At 45.2% G+C, this 18,008-nt stretch overlaps 2 protein-coding genes across 3 annotated transcripts; both read right to left on the reverse strand.

The window, feature by feature from the left end:
• Positions 1-206: 206 nt before the first annotated feature.
• Positions 207-10,977, reverse strand: dnase2 (deoxyribonuclease II, lysosomal). 2 transcript variants are annotated; one of them, XM_083918309.1, is made up of 7 exons: positions 10,860-10,977; positions 10,296-10,393; positions 9,255-9,426; positions 8,027-8,129; positions 6,652-6,816; positions 2,206-2,424; positions 207-2,051 (listed from the first exon to the last, which is right to left on the reverse strand). In XM_083918309.1, exons 2-7 carry the CDS (start codon positions 10,391-10,393, stop codon positions 1,681-1,683), a joined length of 1,128 nt encoding a protein of 375 aa, XP_083774435.1. In that variant the 5' UTR covers positions 10,860-10,977; the 3' UTR covers positions 207-1,680. The 2 variants fall into 2 exon arrangements, with proteins under 2 accessions (XP_083774435.1, XP_083774436.1); XM_083918310.1 differs by lacking the exons at positions 10,296-10,393; positions 10,860-10,977 and adding an exon at positions 9,632-9,711.
• A 3,113-nt stretch (positions 10,978-14,090) lies between these two features.
• On the reverse strand, positions 14,091-17,998 carry gpsm3 (G protein signaling modulator 3). The gene is made up of 6 exons (XM_083918492.1): positions 17,952-17,998; positions 16,714-17,214; positions 15,829-16,327; positions 15,403-15,568; positions 14,918-15,159; positions 14,091-14,758 (listed from the first exon to the last, which is right to left on the reverse strand). The coding sequence occupies exons 3-6, from the start codon at positions 16,306-16,308 to the stop codon at positions 14,618-14,620; spliced, it is 1,029 nt and encodes a 342-aa protein (XP_083774618.1). The 5' UTR covers positions 16,309-16,327; positions 16,714-17,214; positions 17,952-17,998; the 3' UTR covers positions 14,091-14,617.
• Between the last annotated feature and the right edge of the window lie 10 nt (positions 17,999-18,008).

Genomic DNA, 18,008 nt, shown 5'->3' on the forward strand with positions numbered 1-18,008 from the left:
CAAACAAACATAACAAAAGAAAGTTCTGAATGTGTCACAAAAGCACATTAGACATTCATAAACACTCATAACCATCCAGTCAATAACGATCGTGCGTGAAACTCAAAGTATTAAAGCGTTCCTTACAGCTGAATGTTGCCAGTGTCTGTAGTTTCATTTTGTCGGTGGATTATGTGCATGTGCTGGATATTACATAGTGCAATTAATCCTTTTCATACATTTAATGCTCTATAAAACGAATTTTCATACATTTAAAGCTCTAAAAAAACAATTTTCATACATTTAATGCTCTATAAAAGCAATTTTCATACATTTAAAGCTCTATAAAACCAATTTTCATACATTTAATGCTCTAAAAAAATAATTTTCATATCTTTAATGCTCTATAAAAGCAATTTTCATACATTTAATGCTCTATAAAACCAATTTTCATACATTTAATGCTCTATAAAACCAATTTTCGTACATTTAAAGCTCTATAAAACCAATTTTCATACATTTAGTGCTCTATAAAACCAATTTTCATACATTTAAAGCTCTATAAAACCAATTTTCATACATTTAGTGCTCTATAAAACCAATTTTCGTACATTTAAAGCTCTATAAAACCAATTTTCATACATTTATTGCTCTATAAGACCAATTTTCGTACATTTAATGCTCTATAAAACCAATTTTCATACATTTAAAGCTCTATAAAACAAATTTCGTACATGTATGAACGATGTCTGCCCTGAGACCAAAGCCACAAACCAGCTCGTGTTGGTTTAAACAGAAGAAAATCCAAGGTAGTGAGGCAGCACTCGTGCAGTTTGTCACTTTCACTCAAAACAGAACCCAGCGGTTACAAAAGACACTTGAACAAATGCTTTCAGTTTGTGAAGTGGCACAAAATGAACGCCATATTTCCCATAAAGCTTTCTGCTCCCTGCCTGATGTGACTCCTTGTCCTCCTCCAGCTTTGTTCTGCATGAATTTAGTTTGACGAGGTGGACGTGACCGCACTTATAACAGCTGATAATCATCTGAACAAGTAAATGAACGAGTTAAATGGTTTTTGTGCCTTAAAGGCCCCAAAAAACGTATTTTTCCATCAGCCTCTCACTGCGAGTGATGGGGTCCCACATGAACGCACTGTTTCTACCACAGTTGGTTTGTTAACAAGAGATTTCTGTATTTTTTTTACGCGTTCTTCTCACCGCGTTGAAATGGGCGAGGCTTTGTTGGAAAAACAACAGACGACAGTTGTTGGGTTGTTTGGTCACCGTCCATCAAATCTGATCAAACACACACACAGTCGGGATCTTTTAGACATGAATACTTAATGTTTTAGAGAAACGCTAAAGATTTAAAGCTAAGTTTCCAGGTGCTTTAAAGAAACCCATCTTAGATCATTGGCTGTAATGTGTATCGCATCACCCACATGCACGTGCGTCCTCACGCATACACCCAAGTGCAGATGAACCCACGCATAAAAACATAATATTAACAGTGATCAACAACTCCACAGGGAACCTTTGAGAGACTGATTGTGACATTTTAAAAGTGTATATCTGTAGAAAAGATCAGAAAGATCATAAACAGTAATGATTTCAATTACATTTCACCGGACATTAAAAGAAATATACACATTGTACCAAATATGTGCCAAAAACCCAGACACCAGATATTATCAGGGTGTCAACACTGGCTCGTTCCTCCTCCACAAGCCTCGCACTCCAGCGCCGCCGTCCGGTAAGCCTTCCACACCACCGGGTCCTGCAGACACACGGTGCCGCCGCCCCGCTTCTCCTCCGCCTCGTTCCGGTTAATGTCGCCCACACACACCCAGCCTCCCCCTGCCCCTGCCCCGGCCGCCGTGGGGCTGACAGCCCACTTGGAGTGGTCCTGGCTGGCTTTGAAGGTGAACGTCTGCCCCGGGTTGATGAGCGTGATGTCAAGGACCTTCCAGCCCTGCGAGCAGTCGGAAGGGAGGATGCCCGTGGAGCGAATCCAGAACTGGACCAGGAGGTCAGACTGGAGGCTGGGGGCCACCCAGGAGTGGTACAGGTCTGATGAAGCAGAGGGAAGATGTTTTTATTGTCTTATTGTCTGTAAACTGGTCTTAGATCAAATAAAAAGTACATTATTAGCATTAGATAATAATTAGTACTTGGTCCGTTTATACCGACAAAGAAAGTCAAAGCTGACAAAATGAAGTCGTACCATTTTTAAAAGAGGCTCCTTTGGCAAAGTCGATGAAGGCGGTGCCCCCCTTTGAGGTCAGGGTCACGCTGCGGTTGGATGCAGGTTTGATATGTGGAAAGATGTGATCAGACGCGTGTTTCTTTGAACAGACAGCAGCCAGCGCGGGCACCAGGGACGCCAAGGACTCGGGGACGTCGCAGTCGTACACATTAGGCTGATTGATCTGGAGCTGCTCTCCTGTGGTGCACAACAAATTAGATTTCATGCAAACGCTGCTGACGGCACTCCAGAATCACTTCATTTGTTAAGTACGGTGATTAAATAGCGCTGTCTTGGGGACATCGGTGCAGAGGCAGGTCAATAACTTAGCCACAGATGATGAAGGGATAATAGAACCAAACAAACAGAGTAAGAACCTCACTCTTCACTGCCATGAGAAGAAAAACATGTATTTACACTTTATTAGGTGCACCTGTCCAACTGCTCGTTAGTGCAGATTCCTAATCAGCCGATCACATGGCAGCAGCTCAGTGCATTCAGGCATGTAGACATGGTGAAGAGGATGTGCTGCAGTTCAAAGCGAGCATCAGAACGGGGAAAAAAAGGTGATTTAAGTGACTTTGAACGTGGCGTGGTTGTTGGTGCCAGACGGGCTCTGAGGATTTCACAAACTGCTGATCTACTGGGATTTTCACGCACAACCATCTCTAGGGATACAGAGAATGGTCCCAAATAGAGAAAATATCCAGTGAGCTGCAGTTTTGTGGGCGCAAATGTTAATGTCAGAGGTCAGAGGAGAACGGGCAGACTGGTGCGAGTTGATAGAAAGGCAACAGGAACTCAAACATCCACTGGTTCCAACAGAGGAATGCAGGAGAGCATCTGTGAACACACAACACCACCGACTTTCTACAGAGAGGGAACAGCAGCAGAAGACCACACTGACACTTCATTAAGCACCAGGTGCACCTAATAAAGTGGCCGGTGAGTGTATATACTTGTCATATTCACGCATTTACGGATCCATTTCTACCACGTTTGCACATTTCTGGATCGCCTCCTGTGAGTTTGTGAGCAACGCAACATTTGTGGCTTCTTTGCATCATTTTGCACAACTTTTACCAACGACCATCTATAGAATGAACCTCACAGATGTCAGGTGCAATCGTTCTTTAGGTGTGCATTTTTGTTCTGTAAAGTTCTATCCACAAAGATAAATAGAAAACCCAGTTTCACATGTAGAAATGGATCCGTAGATGCCGACTTTCTAGCAGAGAGGGAACAGCAGCAGAAGACCACACTGACCCTTTATTAAGCACCAGGTGTGCCTAATAAAGTGGCTGCTGAGTGTATTCTGTCGTGTTATTTTTCTTCCTTTCTTTCAACCTTTCTACGTCGACGGTTTTTGTTCCCTTATCGTACGAAATCTAAAACAATTGACATTTGTTGTGGTCCCTAACTACAGTGTAACACTGCGCTTCACTCTCATTCTGCTTACTGTGTTTCCATGACATCCATTAGGGCTCCAGCTGTAAACCGCTTTCATTATTGATTAACCAATCCATTATATTCATTAACCAATCCATTATATTCTGCTTAACTGATTCATCATTTAGTCTGTAAGTACATCTTGAAAAACGACCATCCCAATTTAACAACAAGTATTATTTAGCGATACACTGGCGTCCTGTCCAGGGTGGACCCCGCCTCACGCCCGATGTCAGCTGGGATCGGCTCCAGCCCCCCGCGACCCCGACAGGGACAAGAGGCTGAAGATGAATGAATCGTGCACAAACGTTCATGTTGCCCAGAAGACGAATCTTAAAGACTTCAGTGATTCCCTGATTTTTTTTAACCATCTTTTCACTGTATCAAATACTCTAGCTGAGCTAAATGAGTGCAAAACATTTCCATCGGCCTCTGCTTTAATTGACCATTAAAATTGTTGTCGATGAAGTTTATATCAACTGACTAATCGGTTAATCGTCGTATTGTTTCAGCACTAACTCTATGCATTAATCATAAGCCGGTGTGTCAACTCAGTAACTAGATGATTAAAAAATAAATATTTCTGGAGAGCTGAGGAAGGCAAAGCTCTGGATCTACCGGTCAATCTTGGTTCCTACCCTCACCTGCGGTCATGAAAGCTGGGTCAGGACCCAAAGAACGAGGTCGCGAGTACAAGTGTCTGAAATGTGTTTCCTCAGGAGGGGGGCTGGAGTCTCCCTTAGAGAGAGGGGGAGAAGTTCAGCCATCCGTGAGGAACTCGGAGTAGAGCCGCTGCTCCTTTTGCGTTGAAAGGAGCCAGTTGAGGTGGTTCAGGATCATCTGGAAAGGATGAACCCTGGGCGTCTCCCTAGGGAGGTGTTCCAGGCACGTCCAGCTGGGAGGAGGCCTCGGGGAAGACCCAGGACCAGGTGGAGAGATTAGATCTCCACACTGGCCTGGGAACGCCTCGGGATCCCCCAGTTAGAGCTGGTTAATGTGGCCCGGGAAAGGGAAGTTTGGGGTCCCCTGCTAAAGCTGCTGCCCCTGAGACCCGACCCCGGATAAGAGGCTGAAGATGAAGATGAGATACTCGTCCTCACATATTGGATAGGTCGCATCCATGAACACAAACAGTGGCGTCAGATCTCCGTTGCCCCTCTTCAGCGTGCACGTTCATGCTGCAAAGGTGCCCTTAGATGAAACGTGACACCTTCTGCTGTTTGACAACATCTCTCCGCGGCGGATCCCACGTCACCTGCTCGCGCTCTCAGCGTGCCAGCTGGAGAGGAGAGAATCTGATGGAGCTAATGCGTGCGGCAGTGTGAGGGGCCGATATCTCTATGGAAACACACCTCAATCTAATTACATTACCCCAGGCACTGCCATAGCAACTGTGCCAACGTGTGAGTCTGCCAGGGAACGACACAGGCGTCGCGGTGACATGGCGCTGACACCTGCTTATGCTGATTATCTGGGATCTGTATTATCTCGCTGTTGCTGTCAAGACCTGACTGGATTATTAAGTACTGGGGACAAGAGAAGAATGACTAAAGAAATCCCTTTAAAGACGAGACGGACTGACAAATGTGTGCAGGGAAACTCTGAAACGTCTGGAAACCTGAGCAGCTCTTTAAAGTAGAGCAACACCGTTCAACATCAGGGAAACTCTGATTTATTATCAGTCATTCGACACTCACCGGCCACTTTATTAGGTGCACCTGTCCGACTGCTCGTTAACGCACATTTCTCATCACGTGGCAGCAGCTCAGTGCATTCAGGCGTGTAGACATGGTGAAGAGGATGTGCTGTAGTTCAAACCGAGCATCAGAACGGGGAAGAAAGGTGATTTAAGTGACTTTAAAAGTGACGTGGTTGTTGGTGCCAGACAGGAGCTCTGAGGATTTCACAAACTGCTGATCTACTGGGATTTTCACGCGCAACCATCTCTAGGGTTTTTACAGAGAACGGTCCCAAAAAGAGGAAAGATCCAGTGAGCGGCAGTTCTGTGGGCGCAAATGTTGATGCCAGAGGTCAGAGGAGAACGGGCAGACTGGTGCGAGCTGATAGAAAGACAACAGGAACTCAAATATCCACTGGTTGTGCATGGTTGCATGGTTGTAAGGTATGTATGGTTTTAACATCTGTGAACGCGCAACACCACCGACTTCCTAGCAGAGAGGGAAGAGCAGCAGAAGACCACACTGACGCTTTATTAAGTGGAGCAGCAGTAGCTGAGTCCATAGGTGACTTGGCTGGGAACCGGAGCGTCGCCGGCTTGAGTCCCTGTGTGGACCATGTATGGAGCGTGGACTGGTGGCTGGAGAGGTGCCAGTTCATCTCCTGGGCCCTGCCGAGGCAAGGCACTGAGCCCCCAACTGCTCAGGGCGCCGGTCACTGGCAGCCCCCTCGCTCTGACATCTCTCCATTAATTGCATGTGTATAGGTCCTGTCTGTGTGTGTGTGTGTGTGTGTGTATTTCGGGACTGTGTGTGTAACATGATTAATAATAGAGTGAAAAAATCAAATTTCCCCGTTGCGGGATTAATAAAGGAATTCTTCTTCTTCTTCTTCTTCTTCTTAAGCAGCAGGTGTGCCTAATAAAGTGGCCGCTGAGTGTATGTTTAACAGACTATCGTCACTGAAGAAGTGCCGTTATAATGACAGGAGATTACATGATTGGCTGATATCATCACTTGCAAATGAAATATTTAAAAAAGGCAGCAAACCGACATATCAGACTAGTCTTATCTTACAAATGGCAGCATTTTTGAGGCTACAGCAACTGGAATTTTAATCTATTGAGCATAAATAACCTTTTGCGTCGATACATATATGAACTTTAATAGGAAGTAATCTTTAATTTAGGTCCCAGCTCTCATACCATGATCAATATAAACATGATTGCAAAGCCTTAGGTGCATTTTGAGAACAGCTCTGCCTGTGTTTAACAGCCTCGTGACAGGACTCCAGTCTTACCGATGGTCTGGAAGCGGTCGAGCGGGTAGGTAACGCAGAGGAAGTTTTGTCCGTAGTTCTCGCCGCTGCTGGGGTAGTAATACTCTCCAGCCTGCCGTACGGGCGGGAAGTGAGGGGTGCTGTGGACCAGCCAGAAGCCCTGGTTTTTATCCAGCAGCACAACACCTGAGGAACAGAGACATGAAAGAGCGTCAGCAAAGAAAGGTTTCCCTGCAGATGCTTAGCGTCGACATGCAAGTCAGGATTAAATAAACTCAACTCTGCTCGTCTTCCTCTACACACCACAGCTACAGCTACAGCTACAGGTGATGAGTCTCTGCAGGTTCATCACTACCAGCAGCCTCTTTACATCGTCATTGGTTACGGTACGACGCACATTTCTTTTGGATACTTTAGGGTTGTATTGTTTTCTGATCCTATGTTTATTTAACAGGGACAACAGACAGTCGCAATTAGCTAAAGAGCTAAAGTATATCAGACGTCCCGACGATGACTGCAACGCAAAAACTCAACTGTTTGAAAATCGACCATTTTTAGTACATTTGGGGACTTTTATGGCCCCTTTTGAAGTTCTTAATTGGATGTGCATCTGTTTCATTCATTCATTCATTCATCTTCAAGCGGTTGTCCCTGTCGGGGTCGTGGGGGGCTGGAGCTGATCCCAGCTGACATTGGGCGTGAGGCGGGGTCCACCCTGGACAGGACGCCAGTCTATCACAGGACACATAAAGACGAACAGAGACAGACAACCATTCACACCTACGGGTGATTTAGAGTCATCAATGAACCCAACACCTGCACGTCTTTGGACTGTGGGAGGAAACCGGAGAACCCGGAGAAAACCCACGCAGACACAGGGACAACATGCAAACTCCACACAGAAGGGCCCCAGCCGGGATTCGAACCAGGAACCTTCTCGCTGTGAGGCGACAGTGCTAACCACCTTTGTTTGTTACATGCATTTCCCCATACTTCCTTACAGAGAGTAATGCACGGACGTGATGCAGGAATTAAGCTTGATTGAATAAATATTTCCTTGTATCCAGTGTTGCGGTCGACATTTAAGCACAAACCTGCCCGTATTTTCTAATTTTGCGTATAGAGTCAAATCTCTTGCAGCCTGTCGCGGCCGTGCAAGGATTGGGGCCGGACTGCTCAGGACACTTTACAGAGTAGGTAAAGACCACACTCTATGACTTATTTATGATTTACAGAGACCAACAATTCCCCCGTAGAGTACGGTGGCGTTGAAAACCTTCACTATAACAGACAGGAACGTCAGACAGACCCAGCTCTGTGGAGGACGCACATCTGTCTGCACCGGAGAGAGGAAGAGAAGGAGAGGGAGAGAGAGAAAAGACGGACAGATGGGCACCTTTTGTGTGCCCCCCTCTACTTCCACTGCCGTCCACCCGTCTGTCACCAACGTCCTCGAGCGGCCTCTGGTCGTTGTAAAGGACGTACGCTACTTCTGCGTCCTGTGGAAGAGGAGAGAGTTGTTTTTATTGAGATTAAAACTGTCAGTGTCGAGCCTGGGAAACACAGCTCCGCAACAACAATATTGAAACCTATAAAACAGCACAACACTGTCGAGGCTGAGGTGAAACTATTAGGTTTTATCTGAGGCACAGCTGTGCAGAGACAGAGCAGCTGCAGAGAACAACAACACCAGTCACTTTCACTTCTCACTCTCTGTTTCCTAATCTGATCTAATAATGTCAGGTTGTCACAGCAGCCACAGTTACCGCGGACACTTCTTAGAAAAAGGGCTTATCGCTGCATTTAATGCGTTTCTAAAACATGAGACGTCTGCAGAAGCTAAAGTCCAGCTGCTGATGTGTGAGTGAGAGAAACCCTGTTCCTCTAAGTGTTCACTACAGATGCTGACGGAGCTAAATATGGCTTTGTTAAACTGTGGACGTTAAAGAAAAGTGCGTTCAAGTTCCTCTAATATTAAAAACAATGGAAGGTTTGAAAGCACTTTGGTAAACACTGACGAGGATTCAGATAATTAAACAAATATTGATGCTACAGCGGGTCAGAGACGGGCAACGAGGCCAGAAGCTTCTATCTCAGTCACAATATTAATCATTCATTCATTCATTCATTCATCTTCAAACGCTTGTCCCTGTCGGGGTCGCGGAGGGCTGGAGCCGATCCCAGCTGACATCGGCCGTGAGGCGGGGTCCACCCTGGACAGGACGCCAGTCTATCACAGGACACATAGAGACGAACAGAGACAGACAACCATTCACACCTACGGGTGATTTAGAGTCATCAATGAACCGAACACCTGCACGTCTTTGGACTGTGGGAGGAAACCGGAGAACCCGGAGAAAACCCACGCAGACACGGGGACAACATGCAAACTCCACACAGAAGGGATTCGAACCAGGAACCCTCTTGCTGTGAAGAGCCAAGGGCTAACCACCACACCAGCGCCCAATTAATTTATGGTGATGTTGTGTTGTACTCTGTATTTGTGTGTGTATTGTGACTTTTCTTACGTCAAAGCACTTTGTAAACTGCTGTTTTATACAAATAAAGTTATTAATATTATAATTATTAGTCCCCTTATTGTTCCAGAAGTGATGGAATCGGACCTTTCCCTGGGCGTAGAGTTGTCCGACTGTCCTGCCCAGGGCTCCCGTGGTGTCGTTCACCGTCCCCTTCCCGTTGGTCCATCCTTCGCTCCCTTTGTCCAGCAGTAAATACATCTCCCCCTCATGGGCGGCTTTCCTGCCATGCTCCTTAGGCAGCTTGTACACATAGAACCTGAGAACGTGAGTACATGTTAAAAAGATCCTGAAACAGCTTGAGATTAAACCGATTCCCAAATGATTGTTTGAAAATAAAGTGCAACAGTTGTGTGGCGCGTCGATAAATCTGCCTTAGGGTGCACTCCCACTGTGCGTCCGTCCCGTGCCCCGTGCTTTGGGGTCCTTGTCCCCCCCTCCAGGCCCGTTTGTACTCACTCTACCTGGGCCTCGGAGAATGCTTCTTGCTGCCTATACGTCATCACGCCGTAACACGTCACACGCATTGATGACGTCATCGCGATGCGTGGCTTTGTTTCCAGATCTTTCCGTAGACCTCAGAGTTTTTGTGCGTCTTGTCGACTGTTTTTGAATCTTTTCATCGACCAAATCTGCAGTAAACACTCCACCTCCGCATCACACCAACGTGAACCTTTCACCGCCATTGTTTTAAATGTCCGAGCATGGTCCCTCCTTCTTTTTTCTATGTCCCAACAGGCGCACAGGAAATGACCTCAGAGCCGCCGTAGGCCTCGTGCTCGTACACGTGCGCACGCTCGTGCTCGTACACGTGCAAACGTGCTTTACTAAAGCCCACCTCTCCCAAATGGACCTGCAAGCCGCTCCTTGGCGCGGTACGGTTGCACTCACACTGATCAAACGAACTAGACTTTACCCGTGAAGCGTGCTTGGGCACGGTACGGATGGACAGTGGGAGTGCGCCCTAAGAGTCAAGAAACAGGAACAAAAACCGAGAACCCAACATAAATCCCACTGTCCCTCCCAACATGGTGATCTTTTAATCACGCCTGACAGAGTGAAAACAAAGAGGCGTCACGTGTATTTTTAAAAGCCTGTTTTTGTCCGGGACTGTTATCGGTGAATCACCAGTCGACAGCATCTCCTCGGTCGTTGTAGCAGGTGATCGGTGAGGTGTCGCCTCCTGGCGTCACACAGACGATCAGCAGGGAGAGAAACAGAAGCATCTGAAAAGAGCAGGCAGACGTACAAAAATCAGAAGAAGAAGAAGAATTCATTTTATTTATCCCGCAAGGGAAATTCAATTTTTTCACTCTGTTATTATTGTTATTCAAGTCACACACACACACACACACACACACACACACACACACACACACACACACACACACACACACACACACACACACACACACACACACACACACACACACACACACACACACACACACACACACACACACACACACACACGACCTATATACATGCAATCAATGGAGAGATGTCAGAGCGAGGGGGCTGCCAATGGATCGGCGCCCCGAGCAGTTGGGGGTTCGGTGCCTTGCTCAACAGCACATCGGCACCTCACCTTCTGAGTTTGACGCAGCCCTTGGGCAAAGTGACAGAAACCAGGCAGGAAAAGCAAAGTCACTAACAGCTCAGGAGAAGTTGGATCCAATAACTTCCACTCACCTCTGTCTGAACGTGTCTCTCCTCAGTCACGTCCTCAGGAGTGTGTTAAACTGTCCTCTGAGCGGACACGGAACTTCACTGTCGCTCCCTGAAACCAACATCTTCACCTACATCCTTGTTTGGGGCTGACTGGGACTCCGGCAGCGGGATGGGACAGTGACGTCACAGCACGCGACCGTTAAAAGTTAGAAAGCGCCGAAAGTGTTAAATTAAAAAACAGTAAAACCTTATGGAGGCATTATGGGGAGTTGCCCCTGAAGCCCTTGTTTGAACTATCTATTATTTTATATATTTTTAAAGTATTTTACTTGTTTATTTTTTTTTATTTGTATTTTTTTTATTTTTTCTATTTATTTATTATGTCACCAAAGTGCTGTTTGTTACTGTACGGACCTTTTCCAAGATGTAAACACAAACATTTCAAAACAGAGCTATATTATTTCCGGTTTCAGTGTACGTGAGTGACATCAGCTGACAGGAAGTTACCAAGGACTAAGGCCGTTGCCTAGCAATGGAATTATTCGGAAAATCCCGTTGTAGTTTTTCCGACAGACTTCTTCAACAGCGAACAAAAAGCCACAACAAACACGAGATAAGTAGTTTTAATATATGATTGTAACTTTAAAAAAAGAGTGACTGATAAAAAAAAACATATATATATCGTAAACCTTGTTTTAAACGCTCCTCTACAACTTCTTCACTTCCGGCTCATCCTTCTCTAAAAGTCCTTGGTTTCAGTTGAGTTACCGGTGACGTCACCCGGTGGGCGTGGCTGCGCAGAAAGCTGCCAAATACATTTAGAATAAATAGAAAGATAAATGAATAAATACATAAATAAATGTAAAAATAAAAGCCCTGATTACAGAATGATGGGTCTAAAATAAAAATAAAGATAATTATTTCCTTTAACTGTTTGAAAAATAGCCTTTATAGCCTGAATGTAATATATAAGCAACATTATTAAAGAAATCAAAGATAAGTTGATTGGATTTGATCTATAGGTGCATGATAGCTATATTGTACCAATATCTAAAACATATTTAACAAATCTGACCATTTTCATGCCCCCTAAATGAGACATTTTCAGTGTTTTCCCCCTTTACAGGCAGGATGCTGATGCCTCTGCACCCCCTTAAAGGATGGGGAGACATTAAACCTCCACAGTAGAGTTAAACTGAGGGTTTTAGAGACATAAACACCCCCAAATCTATTTCAGCAAACACCATCAGCCTTCTAAGTACGTAGCCTATTGCACATTTCCATGATCCTAAAAGTGGAACTTGAATCTAGTTGTTGTTTCTTCCTGTTTGACTCTTACACAACTTTGGCGTGGTGTCTCTTCTTGTTAAATGTTTTTCTTCTCCTCTGTTCCTCTTCTCCTTTTTTGACGTTTACCCGTCTTTACATCCCTTGATGTTTTGGAGCATAGGCTGAAAAAAAAACGTGTCGTCATCAAGTACGGGATATATCGTGACCTTTGACCTTACACGTGAAATCCAGATTGTTTTACTTGATCTCCCTTATTTTATTAAATATGTTTATTGCTTTTAATGTGGCTCTCGACCATCAGTGCTGATCAGAGCGTTGCCGTGTCACATAACCGAGCTGTGTTTAAAGAAGTGACACGGTGTCCTCGCTTCACTTTTGACCTCACTGGTGCAGACCGACCAGGACTTCCTCAGAAACCTTTCCTCTGAGCTGAGAGGACTAAACACACATTGGAGGAGTTCACGGGTTTACAGGAGAGCCCTTCTGGCAGGTGACACAGTGTGGCGTTGGATTATCACGTCCAGTATTTAAGTATATCGGGACAGGCCTTTAAAAACAAGTTGCATGGGGAGTTTTAGCGAGAAGCAACGCCTTTCTGTAAAGCAGCAGCGATGAAATTCACCGTTAAACTCTGGATTTGTGTCAAACTTGACCATAAGTATTATTTAAAGCACACATGCAGAGTTCATTTGCAGATAGGAGTCATTCTTAAAATAAAAAAACAACACCAGTTTGATTGATATTCCTCTGAATGCCCTGCGCAATTAAAAAAAACCTGATTTATGAACATTTTAAAAAGAGATATCTTATTATGGTATATATGAAGAAGAAGAAGAATTCCCTTATTAGTCCCGCGAATGGGGAAATTCAATTTTCACTCTATTATTTTTTCATTTTACACACACACAGGCCTGAAATACACACACATGCACAAACAGGACCTATATACATGCAACTAATGGAGAGATGTCAGAGCGAGGGGGCTGCCAGGGACCAGCGCCCCGAGCAGTTGGGGTTGGTATTCCCTGCTTGTACACACACACACACACACACACGCACACAAACATGTTTTTGCAAATGAACCTTTCACCGTCACTTTAAATGAGTTAATCTCCTCTGTGTCTTTAGGGTGATCTGACCTTCCACAAAAATGACAAAATTCAGGAACTTTGAGATAACGCTTGCGTTCAGCTCCATCTGTGAAGAGTTAACACCTTTATCTTCGCCTCCTTTGTTCCATAAATGGTCACATCACTACCATGTGTCTATCTATCGGGATAGTTTTGATTTAGGATGTTTCAAAAAGATTAGACACAAGTGTGTGTGAGATGAGCTGGCAAGCACCAACACTAAATTACACCTTCCTGTCCTCGGTCCGTCTGTGCTGAACCTGTATCTTCTCTTTGTACTGCGTGCTGTCGTTTTGTGGTCTTGTTGTTATTGTGTTGCATGCATTCTGTATTTGTGCATCTGCTCTGCGTGCTGTGGTGTGACGTGTCTTGCGTCATGAATGATGTGATTGATGTCATATATGCTGTTTTGTCATGTTTGTTAGCTGCTGTGCATGTTTTGTAGATTGCCCTGGCCTCTAACTTTGTAATTTAATCTAATTTGTTCTATATTTTACATTCCTGTAAGGTGTTTTTAGGGTGACTTTAACATCTGTCCAGGGACTACAGATGACAAAATAGCCTCTTGGCTGATTCTGCCGCATTTACAGTAACGTTATTAATGTGCACTGTCCCTTCAAACTTCAAGGGAATGATGATTAATGATGCAAACAACAAGGTTTCACACATCCTGGTCAGCGTCACTGCTAAAACTCTTACAATCACAGGCAATCACTGCGTTTGATAAGTCAAAAATAATCAATATGAGGACATCACGAGAGCGTTTTAAATCTCTTTTTCTCCTGACAACACTTTACATACAAACTGAATAAATAGATGAAATGCAAAGGACTCAGATACACAGTCTGTTTATTTCCTGGAGGAGAATCATCCGTTTACAGTCAAGCACTGTTTGGCCTTGAAGCTCTTATCTCCTCAACACCTCCTCTGGCGTGTTTAATGTCTACTGTACAAATAAGGAGGAACAACAGAGATCGGTAGACCGCCTCCTCCGCATGAAAAACAGGAACACACTCAGAGCCATTCACTCGTCACACACACACTCAATCAAATACAAACTTTGATGAGATAAGAAAGCAAGTCCGCTGATCCGATTTACCGGGAAAGAAAGGAACAGCTGACCAGCAACGAACTTAATCTCATCAAGAGTATCCCTCACGTCCCATTCAAAGCTGTGTTGCTCAAACATTTGCCGCGTTTTTTGCTAAAATCTCAACAGCTTTGACGCCGACTATCAGGAGGGATAACAATTCAGCATCATCAGGGTCAAAGAAACCCCTGTTTTTACAGAAATCACACTAAAAAAAGAAGCTACAATACTGGACGGCTCTCGCTGTAGCCCCACAGTTTTTCCTCATCTCAGGTTTGCAGCAAGCACGGTAGTTCAGTCCTCTGCTCGTCCATGCGTCCCCCCTGGACCCTCAAGAGCAGGGAGAAGAAGTCCTCGTCGTCCATGGGACCGGGAGCCCTGCTGCGCTGCTCCTCCAGCCGGCCCTGGGCCTGTGGGTGGAGGTGGAAGTGGGAAAATGAATGCCTGAGATTAAAATAGTTCCCCTCTGAAGTCGACATGAGACGGGTTTTGCGAGAACTTTCCTCAGAAACAAAGCTGACGAGGCCTTTTGTCATGATAACAGCGTTAAACTAGTTCGGACTGCTTACCTGTGTGGTGAGAATCATATTATACAGGTCCTCTTTGGGCACGGGCGCGGGAACTGGAGCAGGCGTGGGCTTTTTCACAAAGGAGAGTTGCTTTATGCTGCCCCGGAAACCTCTGGCTTTTGTTTTTGGTGGTTGAGACTTTTCTAGCTGCGCCCTCTGGTCATCCAGCCGGCGAGCCTGAGCGGTGGCCACCAGCTCAAAAAACTCCTCTTTCTGCAGCGAAGTCATGGAGGAAAAGACGACTGCGGAGAAATGAGAGAAAAGAGCTTTGTTGGTCAGATGGCCCGGAGACTTTAAGTGGTCAAAGGAAGACGTGGAAACGTGCCGGTTACACATATTGAGTCACAGAGTACGGGTAGTTTCATGTCTATTCAGCTCGATCGACATGAGTCAGCATCTCGACATGGAAACAAATGCAACAGCTGCACCAGTTTAGTTGCTTAAACTGGTGTCAAACAGAATAGAGCTTCCCAGGGCGCTCCCACCTCTGTTGGCTGGTTTTGTGGTGTTGGGCTCGGAGTGGCACCTCCTCCTCCTCATCCCGGGCTCCAGCCTGAAGGAGCAGCGCTGGTCATTGAGCCGTCTCCCCTCCTGAAGGGTGCACAGCAGCTCGTACAGCGCCTCCGGGAAGTCAGGGGTTAACCGGTGAACCTGAGGAAGCGAGGGTAGGAGGCAGAGAAAGAATGAGGAGGGAGGAGAGATTTGTCAGCGAGTGGCACAGAGTGTTTGTTGGCACAGCAAAAGAATCCACTCGACTCTTACGTACTCCCACATGCTCTGTAACAAAATGATACCTGCTGTTTTTTCCACCGCGAGATTGTTTTCCTCGTACATGGTGGCTGCTCAGAGACACTATAGAGGTAATCTCAGGGCACACTGACAAAGCTAGAGTAAAATAACAGTCGACAAACCTTTTTTGGATTTTCTTCTGGATTTTCTGTCCCCTCAGAGGAATTTAACCTCTCAATGTCCACTTGAGGGTCCTTTTGTGTCACCTTTTCCTCCGTGTCACTGGGTTTCTCAGGATTTTCATTAATCCCCATCCTCTCATGCGTCTGCCCTGCGCTCCCACCGGCTCCTCTGTTTTGTCCATCTTTCAGGGTCCCAGTTTTCTCTGGTTCGTCCTCTTCAGTCACAACGACCTCCCCCGTCCGGTCTCCCTCTGCGTCGGTCTCCTCTAAACACATTTGACTCGCTATATCTTCATCACTCTCGTCCTCTTCTGTATTCTCCCCTTCCTTTTTCAGAGCCCTCTCTCCGCTGCAGCTCTGTACGGCCACAAATGACCTGTTCACTGCCCCTCTCTCCATCACGTCCCCCTCTTGGGTGTTGACGAGACGCGTCAGCAGCCCCTCTTCAGCCATTTCAACTTTGATCTCTGTGCAGTCCATTAATCTCACTGTCGACCCCCTGACAAAGAAGAGGCACATAAACAGGGGTCAGGTTAAATATTTTTTAGGTCAAAGACTTTGCGGACCCCGTTGTTAATACTTTTAAACATTTACCGACCGTTAAATGACTTGGGATAACCGTTAAGACTGCTAGAGAGGAGCTGTGTCTTTCACTTGCAAAGTAATGTATGTGAAACCAGTTCGGCAGGTTCTGGCATGTTGACTACAGATGTTTAAGCTGAGAATCCCACAGTAAGTCACATATTCCTGTGTATCACACTGTGTGACAACTAAGGGGTGAGAACATGATTAGAAGAGGTATTATTGATTTCTGTTTTTACTCTAATTGTTGTTGTTTTAGCCCCAAAAGTTGCCCCACACAGGAAATGTAAATTTGACTCTTACCTTTTACTCTTTGTCTCTTCAAAGCCTCATCTCTTGAAGTCCCCGCAGGACGACCACAGCATTTTTGACTCTTCACTTGTCTCGTCGATATCTTTATAAAGGAAACGAAAAAACCCTCCTGCTATGAATAGTTTCACACGCCGACGTGACACGCTCTCGCCCTTTCTGTCTGCATGCTACCTTCTCTCTCCCTCGTCTCCTCTCTTCCTGTTCCTCTTACCACAGCCCACCCTTATTTATTTGGCCCGCATCTGACAAGCTATTGTGAAATACTACTGTCAAAAAGCAGAAGGTGTCACGGTCATGCATTCGATCGGTCCAGGTATCATCCAGAGGAAAGGGGTTCTTCGTCATTTGAGATCACCTTAAAGCTGTCAAAGCAAGTTGTAAAGCAGCTGCTGCTCATTTGATTATGACAGACCAGGCAGCAACGTGTTGAAACAGGCAGCACAGCTCTTCTGACACGGCTGTGGTTTTGGCACACATCCTGTTGATTTGCAGCTAAAACGAGAAGTAGAGTCAGGCAAGTGAGAGGAGCAGTCTAAAGTGAGATTACGTTAAACCAGATGCATCAAAAAGAAGATTATTTAATCTGAGTGTCTCTATTGATGCTTGGGATTAGGATGACAGCCTGGTGGGAACGGACAGGAGAACATTTGTACAGTAGCACCTCATTGTGTATATGTGTATATATACATTATACATATATTTATCTTGATTATTATTTTTTTTTATTTTATATTCATGCACACACACACACACACCTACATACACACACGTACATACACACAAACACATACATACATACACACAAACACATACATACATACATACATACATACACAAACACATACATACATACATACATACATACATACATACACACACACACACACACACCTACATACACACGTACATACACACACATACATACATACATACACACACACACACACACACACACACACACACACACATACATACACACACATACGTACATACACACACATGTATACATACATACACACACATACATACATACATACATACATACATACATACACACACACACACACACACACACACACACACACACACACACACACACACACACACTTACTTACACTCTTTCTGAACAGGCATGCATGCAGTCCCTTTGTTGTTGTGTTGTTGTTGTTGTTGTTGTGTTGCCCCTGTGCTGTCACATGCTGCACGCAGTGTGTTGACATGGCTCGTACCTGTCTCCTGCTGTCTTTTCCCGCTAGGGGACCCTGCTCTCTCGGATACACTGCTGT

Source organism: Echiichthys vipera (genome assembly GCF_963691815.1).
Source record: "Echiichthys vipera genome assembly, chromosome: 8".
In the NCBI taxonomy this organism is placed as follows: domain Eukaryota; kingdom Metazoa; phylum Chordata; class Actinopteri; order Perciformes; family Trachinidae; genus Echiichthys; species Echiichthys vipera.